The sequence below is a fragment of the Pollachius pollachius genome (assembly GCF_949987615.1).
Source record: "Pollachius pollachius genome assembly, chromosome: 2".
NCBI lineage: Eukaryota > Metazoa > Chordata > Actinopteri > Gadiformes > Gadidae > Pollachius > Pollachius pollachius.
In genome coordinates, this window is record NC_136935.1 from 45,030,569 (window position 1) to 45,046,867 (window position 16,299).

The window sequence follows — 16,299 nt, forward strand, 5'->3', positions numbered from 1 at the left end:
TCACCAGCTCCGCTTCCTCCACCACTACAACCTCCACCCCATCCTCCAGCACCACCACCACCTCCTCCACCACCACCTCCGCCACCTCCTCCTCCAGCACCACCTCCTCCACCACCTCCTCCACCACCTCCTCCACCACCCCCTCCGCCACCACCACCTCCTCCACCACCTTCCTTCCAAAGGTGAGCACTGTGGTCCTGCCTGCGAGCCCCGCCCTCACCTCCGTCGCCTCCCTGAAGGTGCACACCAAAGGTCGGCGGAGGAGATCCACCGCCCGGCGTTCGCCCTCTGGTCCTCCCCAGGCAGAGCCTCCGGCCCCCACCCCGACCCCCCACAGAGCCAACACCTGGCCCCTTGACCACCAGACCTCAGACGGCCCCGCCGTCACCCCCAGGCCCAGGAACCCCAGCCTGCAGCTCTACATGAAGCAGGACTCTGGGGGGAGGACCAGCGGGGGTCCAGATCAGGTGGAGGTCAGAGGTCACGGGGAGGGTCGGTACACCATCCCTTTGGGGTCCACCCTCAGGCTGGACCTGCCCAGGAGCCGGGACAAACTCGCCAAACTGACCTCTGAGGGTTACAGTCTAGCCAGGACCTCTCCTCCGCTGGTCAGATCAGGCTGTCTAAAAACATGCCTGAGTGGTTCTGCCCCAGGACCCAGCACCACCCAACCCACATCCAGGGTCACCTGTGGGACGCGTCCGGAGGGAGAGATGTCTGAACATGTCAGAGCGCCGTCTAACTCCCCTCTTTGCTGCCACCTGGTGGACACACCTCACAGCTCCCAGTCCACAGAGGAGCCCAGGTCACCTCCCCCTCAGGCTGAGGGTGCCAGCACACCCAGGTGGGTTCCAGGTGTGTCTGTCACCTCAGACCAGGCTCCACGTCCATCAAGCCGGGCTGTTGCTCCAGAACCTCCGGAACCTCCAGGACCTCTAGAGCTCCTCAGACACCACATCTGTCCGTCTGTTCACACTAAGATCTCTGACCTGGAGGGTCACATGTATTACCACCCCAAGCACCCAGCACCCCTCCGACTCCACCCAGACCAGACCGGCTCTGTGAGCCCTCGGCCCTGCAGGTTTGGTCGGGTGGTGGTCTGCTCAGAGGAGGAGCAGACCTGCTGGTTCTGTTCTGGACCCGACCAGAGAGGAGACCCCCAGCCCCAGACCTCAGGGGGTCTCCCTCCAGAGCGCTGGCAGTTTGAGGAGGTGGAGGGAGAGCTGGAAGACATCTGGAACTCAGTGACTAAAGAGAGAGCACCGTGACCTGCTAAACCACCACCTGCCCTGCTAAACCATCCCCACCTTGACATGTTAAACCGCCTCATCCCTGACCTGCTAAACCACCACCTGACCTGCTAAACCATCCCCACCTTGACCTGTTAAACCGCCTCATCCCTGACATGCTTAACCACCACCCTGACCTGCTAAACCATCCCCACCTTGACCTGTTAAACCGCCTCATCCCTGACCACCACCCTGACCTGCTAAACCATCCCCACCTTGACCTGTTAAACCGGCTCATCCCTGACCACCACCCTGACCTGCTAAGCCATCCCCACCTTGACCTGTTAAACCGCCTCATCCCTGACATGCTTAACCACAACCCTGACCTGCTAAACCATGACCGGTTTGGTCACCAGACAGGAATGTTACATATCAAGAGAAAATGTCTTTCATAAATGTATTTTATGTTCTTTAATTTGCTTACATGATATTTTTATATTTGCTCTTTTTCCATGTTATTTTAAGAATAACATAGATTTATATTCTGTTTTGAAACTAAAGATATATCTTATTACTTATAACATTTCCTTCAATAAAACATGATGATTCTGTATAATCAGCACATGATATGTTTTCTAGTAGTTGAGTTCCCATAGTCTAACCTGCTTTTTATTTCTGCTTTATGTGTGTCTAACGGTGTCCAACAAGCGTCTCTTTGTTATAATAACCATCTTAGTGGTTTTGATTTAATTTCCTCTCATTTAAACGCCTTATTATCTAACAGCTGTATCAGCAGATTCACACATTATTCTGTCACCTTGTATGTTTTATACATATATTTGAGTATTCAAATACTACACTCGACTTTACTTCATTGTATGTGTCTATAATAATAATAATAATAATAATAATGGATCTATATAGCATAAACATATGCTATATTCTGCCTTAAGTGTCATTATATCCTCAATAACTCTGCCGCTAGAGGTCAGTATATCATATAGGAACTGGCTCCGTAAAGCAGACTGAATGAATCCACATATCAATTTGCCTCATAAATAATTAATAATACTTAACCTCCACAAACAAAGCCTCATCTAAATGCAGATTTAAAAAGAAGTAAGAACACTGTGTCCCATCTGAAGAAAATCACATTTACCAAGCAGAGTATTTTGATTCATATATCCGTGGATTCAATAATGTTGAATATTTTTATTTTTGCATGGATAAAATAATCGACCACATAATTTCATAATGTCCGATAATTTCATACTATGCTCTGCAACTGACAAACTAGTTTAAAACAGCATTGTTAACATAATTAACTGAAATATTGGAGTTAAGGAGATATCGGTTTTCCTAAATTAAGCGCTAATGTTTTGGCTTCTTTTGTTACTTTTTTAAGTGGATTTTATTTTGCATTCATAACTTTATTTTGTACATTTATTTTTATTTTGTCTTATTTTTTTGGTTGCGCAGGCATTAATTCACCAATTAATTCACACAATAAACACATACTAATAACACTACCTACAAAATTAATAAATACACACTCATGAACACAACAAAATTAATAAGAATCAAATAATAAAATACCAAAAAAATGCAATTATACTCAGGATTTCCATTTATTTTAATGTTTCGTAGATACTCTTGCAAACCTTGTAGCAAGGATGACGGTTTATATTTCTCAGGCCTCAGTGCTGAGAGGGAGGGGCGGGGTTCCGCCGGCACAGCCTGTCATCCAAACCAACAATTCCTAAACGAGCCATTCCAGCCTGTGTTCCAAGCCGAGCCATTCCAGTGGGTGTTCCAAGCCGAGCCATTCCAGTGGGTGTTCCAAGCCAAGCCATACCAGGACCAGGCGGCTGGGAACGAAGAGTCTATCGGTGTGGAGGAGCCCAACCCGGACTTAGTTTTCAACAGGAATGTACCGGAGGCAGGAAAGTTTACGGAGCGGAGACGGAGTGTGTCGAGGTGGCTTCGCGTTGATTCACAACTCTATCGTTCTGTAGGAAGGTAGGACACAGTGCGTAAATCCTTTTCTAGTTAAATGTTTTGTCGACGTTAACGTCGCACACTGTGATCGCTGAGTCGATGCTAGGAGTAACTTCTGGTTTCCCAGCCGGTGTTTAACTCTTCTCGACGGGACTGAATTTAAAATCGCTAATCTCTATAAACACACAACAAAGCGGGTACAAATCGACAGTAATTCCCGATCAAACCAGATTAAGAGCGGCCATGCGGGGCCAAATCCTGCGGTGTTTAACGGCTTTAGTCTGAAACAACACAACACCATTTGGTTGGTTGAACTCCCGAACCCCGCTGCTCAGACAAACGGTCCTCACACTACAACAAGCGTCCGCCCAACGTTACTGGAAAGTTAGCACGTCCTGGTTATCGTCGTGTTTTACTCTACTTCATGTTCCTATGTGGGATATTGGCGGCTTGCCTGAGAGTTTGAGAGGTTTTGAATAAGTTTTGGAGGCGACCGTTCCAGCAAATGTCTGTTTTGTTTGGAGGAGCTGAAAGGGTCTTTCAGCGGGCAGGCCTTTCCCTCACCCCCGCTGGGAGCTCCCCGACCCCCGCTGCGCGGTAGGAGGTGGCTGGCTCATCTAGTTGGTCTAGTGTTAGTGTGTGTACCTCGTGTTCATTGGGTTGCTAAAGTTATTTAAATTAATGAAGATGACATAACAGCAGGTTGTCGATAGGGAGTGTGAGTGTGTGTGTGTGTGTGTGTGGTACCATGGTAGGAAGCGGGTCAGGGGGGGAGACGGACGATATGGTTGCCACGGTAACGCATCATGGAAGAGGCCCAGGGCTGACCTCCGGCTGGGCCGGATGGATCAGCGGTGAAATCATCGACCTGAAGTCCATCTCATGACGACCTTGAGGTCACATGGTTCCTGTCGCTCTCTTGCTTTCACTTTTCCTCTCTCTGTATCTTTCTCTCTATGAGTAAAAAAGTCAAAGTCAGCTTGACTTTGCCTAGGTTAGTTGGTTTGGTTTAGGGTTAGTTAGTTGCTGTGTGTCGTGTGTACTGTCTCTCTGCTGACCTGTTTCTCTTCACTGACCTGTTTAAGTTTGAAACAGCAGTTGGGACTGCAGATTGTGTTTCAAACGTTCGGGGCAGGAGTGTAGCGCCGAGTCAGGCCGGTCGTCCCAGCATCTCCCTGCTCAGGGGGGCTGGCTCACTGACCGGCCGTTGGTCCTGTGGTCTGCCTGCTGCCGTTAGAGCCCTATCTAAATCCCAGTATAGACCATAGACATAAAGGGATGCCTTCTGTTGTAGTTGGATCAGACCCATATGCTCTCCTCCCAGGTGTTTCTACATCTGAACCCTTTAAGCATGTCCCAGAGGGCCTCAGCCTGATTCATCCAGCCCCTAGAAGAAGCAGAAATCCCCTCAAATGAAAGTGCCTGAATGAAGAAGTGTCTGGGTGGAGTTAGGTGGTGTCTGGGTGGAGGGGAGGTGGTGTCTGGGTGGAGTTAGGTGGTGTCTGGGTGGAGTTAGGTGGTGTGTGGTCGGAGGGAGGTGGTGTTCCTACCAGTTCAGCCCTGAGGAGTAATGAGTCACATGGGTTTTATAAGACATCTGTTACACACGCACAAGCATGCACACACACACACACACACACACACACACACACACACACACACACACACACACACACACACACACACACACACACACACACACACACACACACACACACACACACACACGAAGGAACTGTGCTTCATGGCATCCTGGAGGTATCAGACCCCTCTCCCAAGTAGAACCGTCTATCGAGGGATTGCTCTTCAACATGTAATGCTAGTTTGCTCATAGGGCATGGCAGCCCAATTTGAAAGTCAACATGTCAGACTTGTCATGTCAGGTCAGAGGTCACAGCTGATCTTCTTACAGGTTGTTGACGGGGCCTGTCGCCACTCCATGACCTCTGACTTATGGACACCACCTTCTAATTACATCAAATAGAGTTCAGATCCGCTTGAGCATGGCACCAACACTGCAGGGTTAGGGGTTCTATTCCCTGTGTAGTTCAGTGGGTGGAGGAGCTGTAGAAGGTGTTTTGGAGCAGGGCGGGGTTAGCCTTGTATACCTGGCTCTGAGGAGGGCAAAACAAACACGCCCCATGCGTCACAGCCCGCCAAACAGGAAGAGCCACGCCAGCCTTCCTGTCTTTTAGAAATAACAACAACAACCACTGGCAAGTTGTCTAGACAGTTAGTCAGTCACCAAGTACCAACACATACTGTATATGCACTGCCTACACATACACACAGTACTAACCTATACACTGTACATACACACATGACATATACCTACGCTGTACAGTGTTGTGATGAGGCTGTGTTGTGATAAGGCAGGCTGTGTTGTGTTGTGATGACGCAGGCTGTGTTGTGATGAGGCTGTGTTGTGTTCGGGCTGTGATGACGCAGGCTGTGTTGTGTTGAGGCTGTGTTGTGATAAGGCAGGCTGTGTTGTGTTGTGATGACGCAGGCTGTGTTGTGTTGAGGCTGTGTTGTGTTGAGGCTGTGATGAGGCAGGCTGTGTTGTGTTGAGGCTGTGTGTGTCATACACCATAGCAGTAGCACTACAACCTCCATCATTCGTCATAGCAGTAGCACTTTAACCCCCATCATACACCATAAAGGTAGGACCACTAAGAGTGTGGTTCTAGGGATACTTCAGATAAAATTTTGAGAATATATTTTATCTCAGTTTCAATATGAAGATAATAAAAAATAAGGGAATGTAAGATATTTATCACCTTCAATGACACAGTGGGGTATGTCCGGCCATAGCCTCTAGGGGAAGACTAAAGTGAATATGAGATACTTGCATCCTCCTTTTCCTTTAGTGTGTGAACAGCCTTCCAGTCGGGCTTGTCCTGTTGTATTTGTTACCTCTGGTTGGAGCCCGCAAGCCTAGGTGCCGTTACAGGAGATGTGTGATAGAACCATGTGATCCATATCATTAGTGGCTGAAACAAAATGAAGGATAAAGGTCTACATTGCGGTTCCTATTCATCAGCTGTGGTTTCTCCTAAAGCCTCGTCATTTCCCAACACTCAGAAGGAAGTGTCTAGTTTACAACCGTCACCAGGCGTCATCGTCAACTCTTATCTCACTAGTCACTATTTTATCTTTCACAATATCTTCGTCTTTCTCTTTCAGATCCTCCGGAAGGAACCATCCTAGAGATCAGCCTGATCGCTGGGATCATGAAATCACAGCCTAGCAGGCTTCGTCACTAAGGACATGAGCAGACTCACTAAGGCTCCTCACTAAGGCTCCTCACTAAGGACATGAGCAGAGTCACTAAGGAACCTCACTAAGGACATGAGCAGACCTTCCTCCAGACGCCGTGGAGTGTTGAGGTTGTAGCTGAGTGTGGGCCTGTATGCAGAACCCGGTCCCCCAGAACCCGGTCATCCAGAAGAGCAACAGTCTTCAGACCATGGGGCCGCCCCCCACCAGCGCCCCGCCCTGCAACCCCATGCCCAAGATGGGCGTCCGGGCCAGGGTGTCTGAATGGCCTCAGCGTAAGGACGTCTGGGAAGCCAGACCCCCGCCACGGTACGACAGCCTGCTGCCCAGCATGCCGGACCACCTGCTGGGCCAGGACGCCCTCCTGGGGCGGGCCGCCCCCCACCCGCTGAGCGAGATGCTCAGCCATGGCCCCATGCGCAGCCTGGCCCGCATCAAGAGGAGCAACAGCGAGGTCACCCTCAGTGACCTGGGGGCCGACGAGGACCAGGACTACTGCGGGGCCACGCTGCGCCGCGAGTACGGGAGCACCTCCTCGCTGGGGGGCCACTCCTCTCAGGACGTCCTCGGGCCCCTGGTGGCCCTCGGGCCGGACAGGGAGGTGCGGCAGGAGCAGCCCAGCGCCCCTCCCGGCGGCTTCCCTCCGTTGCTGTCGCCCAGCCTCCTCACCGCCGCCCAGATCGCGCGGGGCGACTACGTGGACCCCTCGCTGCTCATCTGCGCCCAGCGGGACCGCCCCGCCATGCAGCGGGGCAAGCAGGAGAAGGCGGAGACGTCCATCTTCAAACGCCTCAAGAGTGTGAAGCCCGAAGCGCCGCCGGCGTCCCGGGAGGCCCCGGGGCCCCGCCACCTGACGGCCCCCACGTGTTTCTCCCACCACGACGTCCAGAGCCTGCTCTTCAGCCCCAGCCAGGCTGGGGGGAGCCGCGGTAACGGGAGGAGGAACAGCGGACCGGGGGACGCTGTGGCGTCCCGGGGCCTCGGTGCGGCGCCAGGGGGCGTGGCCGACCCCGCAGAGGGGAGGAGCAGTCAGCTGGTGTCCTGCTGGCCGGCGTATCGCCGGGAGACAGGGGAAGAGCGAGAGGGGGAGGGCGCTGTCATGGACTCTAGCGCCAGCGTCCCCAACGCGGCCGTGTCGGTGCTGGAGGTGCCCAGGGGCCGGCCGGTGTTCCCCGGGGACCTGGAGAGCGGCTTTACCGTGGAGCACCTGGACCAAGGGGCTTTCTACTACAAAAAGTACTTCTACAACAGAGGTAGGAACACCTGGACTCCACCTCGCAGCCCTGTCTCCTCGCTGTCTCCTCTCTGTCTCCTCGCTGTCTCCTCTCTGTCTCCTCTCTGTCTCCTCCCTGTCTCCTCCCTGTCTCCTCGCTGTCTCCTCGCTGTCTCCTCTCCTCTCTGTCTCCTCGCTGTCTCCTCTCCTCTCTGTCTCCTCGCTGTCTCCTCTCTGTCTCCTCGCTGTCTCCTCTCAGCTTTGTCTCCTCTCTGTCTCCTCTCCTCTCTGTCTCCTCTCCTCTCTGTCTCCTCTCTGTCTCCTCCCTGTCTCCTCCCTGTCTCCTCTCTGTCTCCTCTGTCTCCTCGCTGTCTCCTCGCTGTCTCCTCTCCTCTCTGTCTCCTCTCTGTCTCCTCGCTGTCTCCTCGCTGTCTCCTCTCTGTCTCCTCGCTGTCTCCTCTCAGCTTTGTCTCCTCTCTGTCTTCTCTCCTCTCTGTCTCCTCTCTGTCTCCTCTCCTCTCTGTCTCCTCCCTGTCTCCTCGCTGTCTCCTCTCTTTCTCCTCTCTGTCTCCTCTCCTCTCTGTCTCCTCCCTGTCTCCTCTCTTTCTCCTCTCTGTCTCCTCCCTGTCTCCTTTTTGTCTCCTCCCTTCTCCTCTTAGTCTCCTCTCCTCTCTGTCTCCTCCCTGTCTCCTCCCTGTCTCCTCCCTGCCTCCTCCCTGTCTCCTCTCTGTCTCCTCCCTGTCTCCTTTTTGTCTCCTCCCTTCTCCTCTTAGTCTCCTCTCAGCTCTGTCTCCTCTCTGTCTCCTCTCTGTCTCTCCTCTCTTAAGGGCTGATTATGGTCCCACGTTCCCGCATCGGACCCGTTACATCCTTGCGGGCCCTCCTTGCGTCCACCGAAAGGGCCGGACGTGCGCCTCCCAAAAATGTTAACCTTCCGTCGAGGCGACGCAGCAGCAAGGGCTGTGATTGGTCCGCTCACTAAAACCCGACGCAGAACCAAAACAGGTTCACGAATGTGTCGAAGCGTCTGCGTGGTCCTTGCGTTGCGTGACGTGGGATCATAATCAGCCCTTTGGTCTCTCAGTCTCCTCCAGCCCTGTCTCCTCTCTGTCTCCTCCAGCCCTTTCTCCTCTCAGCCTTGTCCTATCTCAGTCTCCTCTCAACCCTGACCTATCTAACTCTCTTCTCAGGCTGATTTAAGGCTGGGAGATTTTTTTCGATTTGATGGATTGATTAATATTTATACTTTCCTATGGTTTGTGAAATGTCTTAACCGCAACACCGCATCTAGACTGCAGATTTGTTTTGCTCTGTCTCTGCAATAGATCCGCTGTTTCAGCTTGGATCGAACGCTGTTTAAAAATTGGGCTTTGTGCAGAGAGTTCTGGGAAGGCGGGGGCGTCAACTTTGTGATACTTTTTTAGTAACGTTGTAAATAGCTTTATAATGACCGGCGTTGTGTATGAAATGCGCCACACACCGTGGCGTTCAACTTAGTAGCTTATCCCTCACTTGGACGCAGACATCAGAATAAACTGCTGCTCAGACAGAGCTCCACAGAGCCACACACACCGTGGCGTTATGCTATACGTGCCCGGGAAGCCTAACCTGCTGTCGGACACCGCAGTGTTCGACCGCTACCCGGACCGAGCGCTACATGTGCACACACAACTCACCTCCGATGACCCATGGTTATGATGTTGAAGAGTATACCTACAGACATTTCGGCGTCACAGAAAGACGTTGACCTGCGTTCGAGTGGAGCGCTGACATAGTATTTTGGCGCGTAGCAAAAAAAAAAGTAATGTAATCCTGTTCTCTTAAGGACTTCTTTGAGTAACAGTGATAAAATGGCATAGATTACTATTTTGACGATCATATAAGACATGCTGTATTGCCATATAACCACATTGTGTATGTTGCACCAAGAGATGCAGAGGCCAGCTCAAGCCACAGGCAGCAGCATTTTCAACAGTTATTCCTTATGACAAGAAAGAGCCCCGAGGCAGGCCACCACAGATGCAGTGACATATTACATTGCAAAATATATGGTCCCCATTTAAACAGTAGAATGAGAGGGTTCATTAAGAGGCTGCAAATGATGGACCATATATTTCGGTCTGTTTAGTTTAAGAGAAAGAGAAAATCTAAGTTTAAGTTGAAACTTGTCCTTCAGTTAGAATTTTTTTTTTTTTTTTTAAACCAGCCATTACCACACACACTCAGGGAGATCTCCTACATGGCAGCATGAATCACCATCTTCATGTATCATTTTCTTCAAACTCTACAACAAACCGGATTTCAACATCACCAGCCTGCGTTCTTGTTCTGGAGGAGCTACTGGTAGGAGTAACTAGCTACATGTACTGGTAGGAGTAACTAGCTACATGTACTGGTAGGAGTAACTAGCTACATGTACTGGTAGGAGTAACTAGCTACATGTACTGGTTGGAGTAACTAGCTACATGTACTGGTTGGAGTAACTAGCTACATGTTCTGGTAGGAGTAACTAGCTACATGTACTGGTTGGAGTAACTAGCTACATGTACTGGTAGGAGTAACTAGCTACATGTACTGGTTGGAGTAACTAGCTACATGTTCTGGTAGGAGTACCCAGCTACGTGTTCTGGTAGGATTAGCTAGCTATGTGAAAAAGTAGGAGTAGCTAGCTACATGTACATCATCAGCAATATAGTGCTTACTTTCTGCTCTTCTTGAAAGTGGGCTGGATGTTGTGGGGAGCAGCAGTAGGGCATCCTGCTACCACAGAAGAAGAGCTGCACTCCGAGCCGCCAATGTCAATCTGTCCACTCCATCTGTCAGATGGCTTCTGACTCATCTGAATCCTGAGAGCGTGAACTCGGGTTTCCATGTGTCAGAGCACGATGTTGAGATGTATACCGTTTGACCTTTGGGCCATACTAATTCATCGCCATGAGCAACGACGCAGCAATCCGATGTATTAGTTAGGATTCGCTTGACATCTCAAACATGCATCCATATCAGCATTATACCACGCATCACAGAGCAGACAAACCTTGACTCGGATGCATATATATAATGTACAGCATAGTCTAGACTGGTACCAATACAAAACAGATAAACATTTAATCAGATGCATATAATTGACTGCATAGTCCAGGCTGGTACCAATACAAAGCAACCAAACTTAACTCAGACGCATATCTAAAATGTACTGCATAGTCCAGACTGGTACCAACACATAGCAGCCAAACCTTGACTCAGATGCATATCTAAAATGTACTGCATAGTCCAGACATGTACCAACACAGAGCTGCAGGCGGTTGGTAGACGTGCAAACCACAAACCAGGTGTCACCCTGGGAAGGCAGAAGCCGGTTTGCTCCCTGCCGTGTAAACGGGTCAGTACGTTAATGAAAATGTTGGCCTGTCAAGTGACCACAGTCTTGATTCCCCCTGCAGTCCTGAGCTGTCATTCCCTCTCCCTAACTCCCTTCTTTTCACTGTTAAGGAGTCTGCTGATGACAAAGCAGAGAAGTATAGACCCCAAACAACCCCACACTTTTAACTCCTGGTCTCTTTCCTGGGTTAGAGCACCAGAACTTCCTGGGGACGGACCAGTTCCTGGGGCCGGTGTCTCTCAGCGTGCGGAGGGAGAAGCTGGAGGATGATAGAGATGGACCTCAGTACAACTACCGGATCATCCTGAGGACCAGCCAGGTAGGACGCCCCTCTAACGGCCCTTTATTACAGATGACATCATGATGGAGAACCAGGAATCTGTCCTTTATCACAGATCATGATGAAGTAGGCTATCCCAAACCAGGAATATCTTCTTTTATCAAAGATCATGCTGAAGTTGGCCACCCCAACCAGGAATCTGTCCTTTATCATAGGTTATGATGAAGTAGGCTATCCCAAACCAGGAATCTGTCCTTTATCACAGATTATGATTAAGTAGGCTATCTCAAACCAGGAACCTCTCCTTATATCAAAGATCATGATGAAGTTGCCCATCCCAATCCAGTAATAGGCCGTTTATCATAAATCATGATGAAGTAGGCTGTCTCAAACTAGGAATCTGTTTCGGTCTGTTGGCTCAAGGAAGAAAAGCTAAATGATACATTAAGAATGTAAAGAATATAGGTCAAGCTGAGCGTGTTGCCTGAGTTCTGTTGTGCAATGTCCCGTGTGTAACGTAAACCTCTGATACGTGGACCGTTCACATCATCGGTTCAGCAAGATAACAGCATGGCTGTTCGCTTTCATTTAAAAATATATAACCCATAATGTGGAGAGTGGATCTAAATCACGCCTTCATCTCATCCTCATGTATTCGGTGCCTCATGTTCTGGGTGCTGGTTCCCTAATGTCAACATCTACGTCCTAATGTTGTCTCTCTCTCTCTCTCTCCCTGTCTTTGTCTCTCTGTCTCTGTCTGTCATCCCCCCCCCAGCCCAGTACCTTAAGAGGGTCCATCCTGGAGGACTCTGTCCCCTCCTCCTCTAAACACGGGGGTCCCCGGGGACTCCCCCTGAAGGAGGTGCTGGATTACGTCCTCCCGGAGCTCAGCACTTCCTGTCTGCGTGTGGCTAGCTCCGCCCCCGCCGTCCCGGAGCTCCTCCTCCAACTGGACCAGCAGGGGGTGAGCCCCCTGACCCTCATACTATTCTATACTATTAACCCTGACTCCTCATAATACTACTACTACTATACTACACACCCTGACTCCTCATAATACTACAATACTACTGCTTAACACTATGCTAATGGTGTGTGTGTGTGTGTGTGTGTGTGTGTGTGTGTTTTAGGTTAGTCTACAGCACCAGGTCGGGGTGCTGCTCTGTAGGGGCATCCCGGGCGGCAGCCAGACGGGGGACAGTGATTGGTCCAGTCCCGCTCTGAATAACTTCCTGGATCTCCTGGGTCAGAAGATTCCCCAGAACCCAGCCCAGCTGAACGCCGATGGTACCTGACCCCTAGGCCTGACCCTAACCCCACACCCTTACCCCTTACCCCTCCCCCAGAACATAGCCCTGACCCAGACCCTAACCCTCCCCCAGACCCTAGCCCTCCCCCTATTTTTGTAGTATTTTATCTATTTTTTATATCTTGAGCAGAGCATTTGCCTAACCATATCAATTTTGGATCAAAAACCCTAATTGTGGTGTATCTCTGACCTCACTTCCTTTCTCCTAGCGGGCTTGGCAGGAAGTCACTGTGTGTATGCTACCTACAAAGACCACGAGGTCATGTTCCATATCTCAACGCCGACGTCCAGCATAGCCAGTGACCCTCAGCAGGTGAACACCCTCATGCTTATCCTCTACCCCTGACCCGCTATCCCTAGCACCGATCCCTTATCCCTAACCCTCAAACACTAACTCTGATCCTCTATCCCTAACCCCCAAACCCTAACACCGATCCTCTATCCCTAACCCTCAAACCCTAACACTGATCCTCTATCTCTAACCCTCAAACCCTAACACTGATCCTCTAACCCTAGCCCTCTAAACCAAACACGATCCTCTATCCCTAACCCTCAAACCCTAACACTGATCCTCTAACCCTAGCCCTCTAAACCAAACACCGATCCTCTATCCCTAACCCTCAAACCCTAACACTGATCCTCTATCCCTAACCCTCAAACCCTAACACTGATCCTCTATCCCTAACCCTCAAACCCTTACACTGATCCTCTATCCCTAGCCCTCTAAACCTAACACTGATCCTCTATCCCTAACCCTCAAACCATAACACTGATCCTCTATCCCTCGCCGTCTAACCCTAACACTGATCCTCTATCCCTAAACCTGATGCTCTGGAGGTTTGAACATCTCCAACCGCCTTGTTCAGATGTCTGAAGGGTCCTCTGATTGAACTACACTCTGGCTGACCAGAAACACTAACCCGTAACTTAACCCCTTTACTTATTATTTAACCTAATAGCAAAACAAAGACCTCCAACCTAATGCCTAAACAAGCCATCTCTCACCTAATACCTAACCTAAACACCCTTTAACCTAATACCTAAACTTAACCACCTTTAATTGTACCTAATACCTAACCTAACCACCTCTAACCTAGCGACCAAAACTTAACCAACTCCTAATCTAATACCTAACCAAATTTAAACCTAATACCTAAACTTAACCATCTCTAACTTAATTCCTAAAGTAACCATTGCTCACTAAACCAAACGAACCACTAACATCGCGGTCTGTCTATTTGCAGACGGTACATGTGTTTTTAATGTGGCTCTTCTTGATAAATCTTCCGATGTTCTTGAGATGGAGGTGAGTGGATATGATGGCGGACCAACTCCCTACCCCTTCTCCTTGTTTACCGAGATGTTATCGAGGCTGTGCTTTGCAATTATTCGGTGTGAACGAGGTTGTAGATTTTTAATTGGAAATAAACCAGAATTGACACCCTCCCCTCTCCTCCCACACGGGGGGAGGCTTCTCACCCGCTAACGAATGCTCTTTACACACACGTGATAATTGGAATCGCTGTTGCTGGAATCGTTGCTGTAGCAACGATTCAATGTGCAGCTTTGTGTGTGTGAGGGTGTGGGTGGGTTTGGGGTGGGTGTTGGCAGCTGGAGAAACTTAATGTTGTTTAATTCAAATTCAGCTTAAGACTGTGTTTTGACCGCGTGTAGGATCATAGTCTGGTTGGATCAGACTGCTGGATCATAGTTTCAGGCCTGGTAGGATCAGACTGTGTTGGATCATAGTCTCAGGTCTGGTCCAATATGATCAGACTGTGTTGGATCATAGTCTCAGGTCTTGTCCAATAGGATCACACTGTGTTGGATCATAGTCTCAGGTCTGGTCCAATAGGATCAGACTGTGTTGGATCATAGTCTCAGGTCTTGTCCAATAGGATCACACTGTGTTGGATCATAGTCTCAGGTCTGGTCCAATAGGATCACACTGTGTTGGATCATAGTCTCAGGTCTGGTCCAATAGGATCACACTGTGTTGGATCATAGTCTCAGGTCTGGTCCAATAGGATCACACTGTGTTGGATCATAGTCTCAGGGCTGGTCCAATAGGATCAGACTGTGTTGGATCATAGTCTCAGGTCTGGTCCAATAGGATCAGACTGTGTTGGATCATAGTCTCAGGTCTGGTCCAATAGGATCACACTGTGTTGGATAGTAGGTCCGCTGAAGGATCAGTTGTTCATTGGAGTATTAATTATGTTCTCTGCTTCCAGCTGCTGAGGAACCAGCAGGGGGTGCAGCTCGTCTTCCAGGAGCCTGGGGCCCCTCCCTTCACCCCCATCGGACCCTCCCCCCAGGGGGTCTACCTGGTGGTCCGCGTTCACGGGCTCGGTACCGCCGAACTCTGCTACAGGTCAGTGGCCCCCTTCATGTGAAGCTCTCCCACTGAGCCAGTAGAGAGGGCGCGTGTGTGAAGGAGCTGTTCCTCTTCTTTGTTGTTCAGCGTTGCCGTGACGAGACCCAGAGACGTTCCCGCCTTCGGGCCGCCCCTCCCCCCAGGCGCCACCTTCCCCCACGGCCCCGCCCTCGGGGACTTCCTGCTCGCCAAGATCATCAACGGGCAGAACGCCGTGCGCAAGGCGGCCAGCTCCGCCCCCGCCGCCGCCCAGGAGCGTCACCTGGCCCTGCGCCAGCTGGTGGCCACCTGGCAGTCGGCCACGCCCCTCGACGGCCCCGCCCCCCGCTTCAGCTTCATCACGCTGGGCGGGAAGAAGAAGGAGCGCTCCAGGCCCCCCGGCCAGGCCAACCTGCACGCCGCCGGGGGCGTGGCCTGGCCCGCCGCGGTGGCGGGCGTCGCCTGTCTCCTCGCCGTGTCCCAGGAGACGGTGGTGCTGGTGGGGGAGGACACGGGGGAGGTGGTGTTCAACTGCTCCTGCCGCGACGTGATTGGCTGGAGTGTGGCGCGCGGCGAGGGGAAGATCTACTACCAGAGAGGAGAGCGCGTGACGTTCAGCCTGCAGGACGAAGGGAGGGACCTCAGCCAGCGCCTCCAGGTCACTTCCTGTTCCAGCGCCCCCCCCTCTTGTGGGAGGGAGATAGATTGGACAATCTCTGATTGTATTAATGTGTGTTTCTGTGTGTGTTCATGTGTGTTAATGTGTGTTTGTGTGTGTGTATTAATGTATATGTGTGTGTATTAATGTATATGTGTGTGTATTACTGGTGTGTGTGTATGTGTGTGTATTATTGTGTGTGTTTGCCTTAATGTATGTGTGTGTATTATTGTGTGTGTGTGTGTGTCTTAATGTGTGTGTGTGTGTGTGTCTTAATGTTTGTGTGTGTCTTAATGTATGTGTGTATTATTGTGTGTCTTGATGTGTGTGTGTGTGTGTGTGTGTGTGTGTGTATTACTGGTGTGTGTGTGTGTGTGTGTGTATATTAATGTGTGTGTGTGTGTATTACTGGTGTGTGTGTGTGTGTGTGTGTATATTAATGTGTGTGTGTGTGTGTGTATATTAATGTGTGTGTGTATATTAATGTGTGTGTGTGTGTGTATTAATGTGTGTGTATATTAATGTGTGTGTGTGTGTGTATTACTGGTGTGTTTGTGTGTGTGTGTGTATATTAATGTGTGTATATTAATGTGTG

The 16,299-nt window shown here is 50.4% G+C and overlaps 1 protein-coding gene across 4 annotated transcripts in view; it reads left to right on the forward strand.

Annotated features, from left to right (window-relative positions):
- The first annotated feature begins 3,023 nt into the window (after window positions 1-3,023).
- The window catches only part of LOC307070496 (signal-induced proliferation-associated 1-like protein 2), a 29,130-nt gene continuing 15,854 nt past the window's right edge, over window positions 3,024-16,299 (forward strand). For 3 of the 4 annotated variants that reach the window (XR_013811564.1, XM_079728995.1, XM_079728997.1), the window contains exons 1-8: window positions 3,024-3,248; window positions 6,414-7,759; window positions 11,293-11,420; window positions 12,157-12,345; window positions 12,512-12,668; window positions 12,900-13,003; window positions 14,925-15,064; window positions 15,155-15,704. Coding sequence is in view for 3 of the 4 variants with exons in the window: in XM_079728995.1 (XP_079585121.1) it covers window positions 6,640-7,759; window positions 11,293-11,420; window positions 12,157-12,345; window positions 12,512-12,668; window positions 12,900-13,003; window positions 14,925-15,064; window positions 15,155-15,704 (2,388 nt within the window). In the remaining variant the exon portion in view is untranslated. Of the gene's footprint in view, window positions 3,259-6,413; window positions 7,760-11,292; window positions 11,421-12,156; window positions 12,346-12,511; window positions 12,669-12,899; window positions 13,004-14,924; window positions 15,065-15,154; window positions 15,705-16,299 lie in introns of all 4 variants that reach the window. The other variant, XM_079728996.1, reaches the window with a different exon arrangement.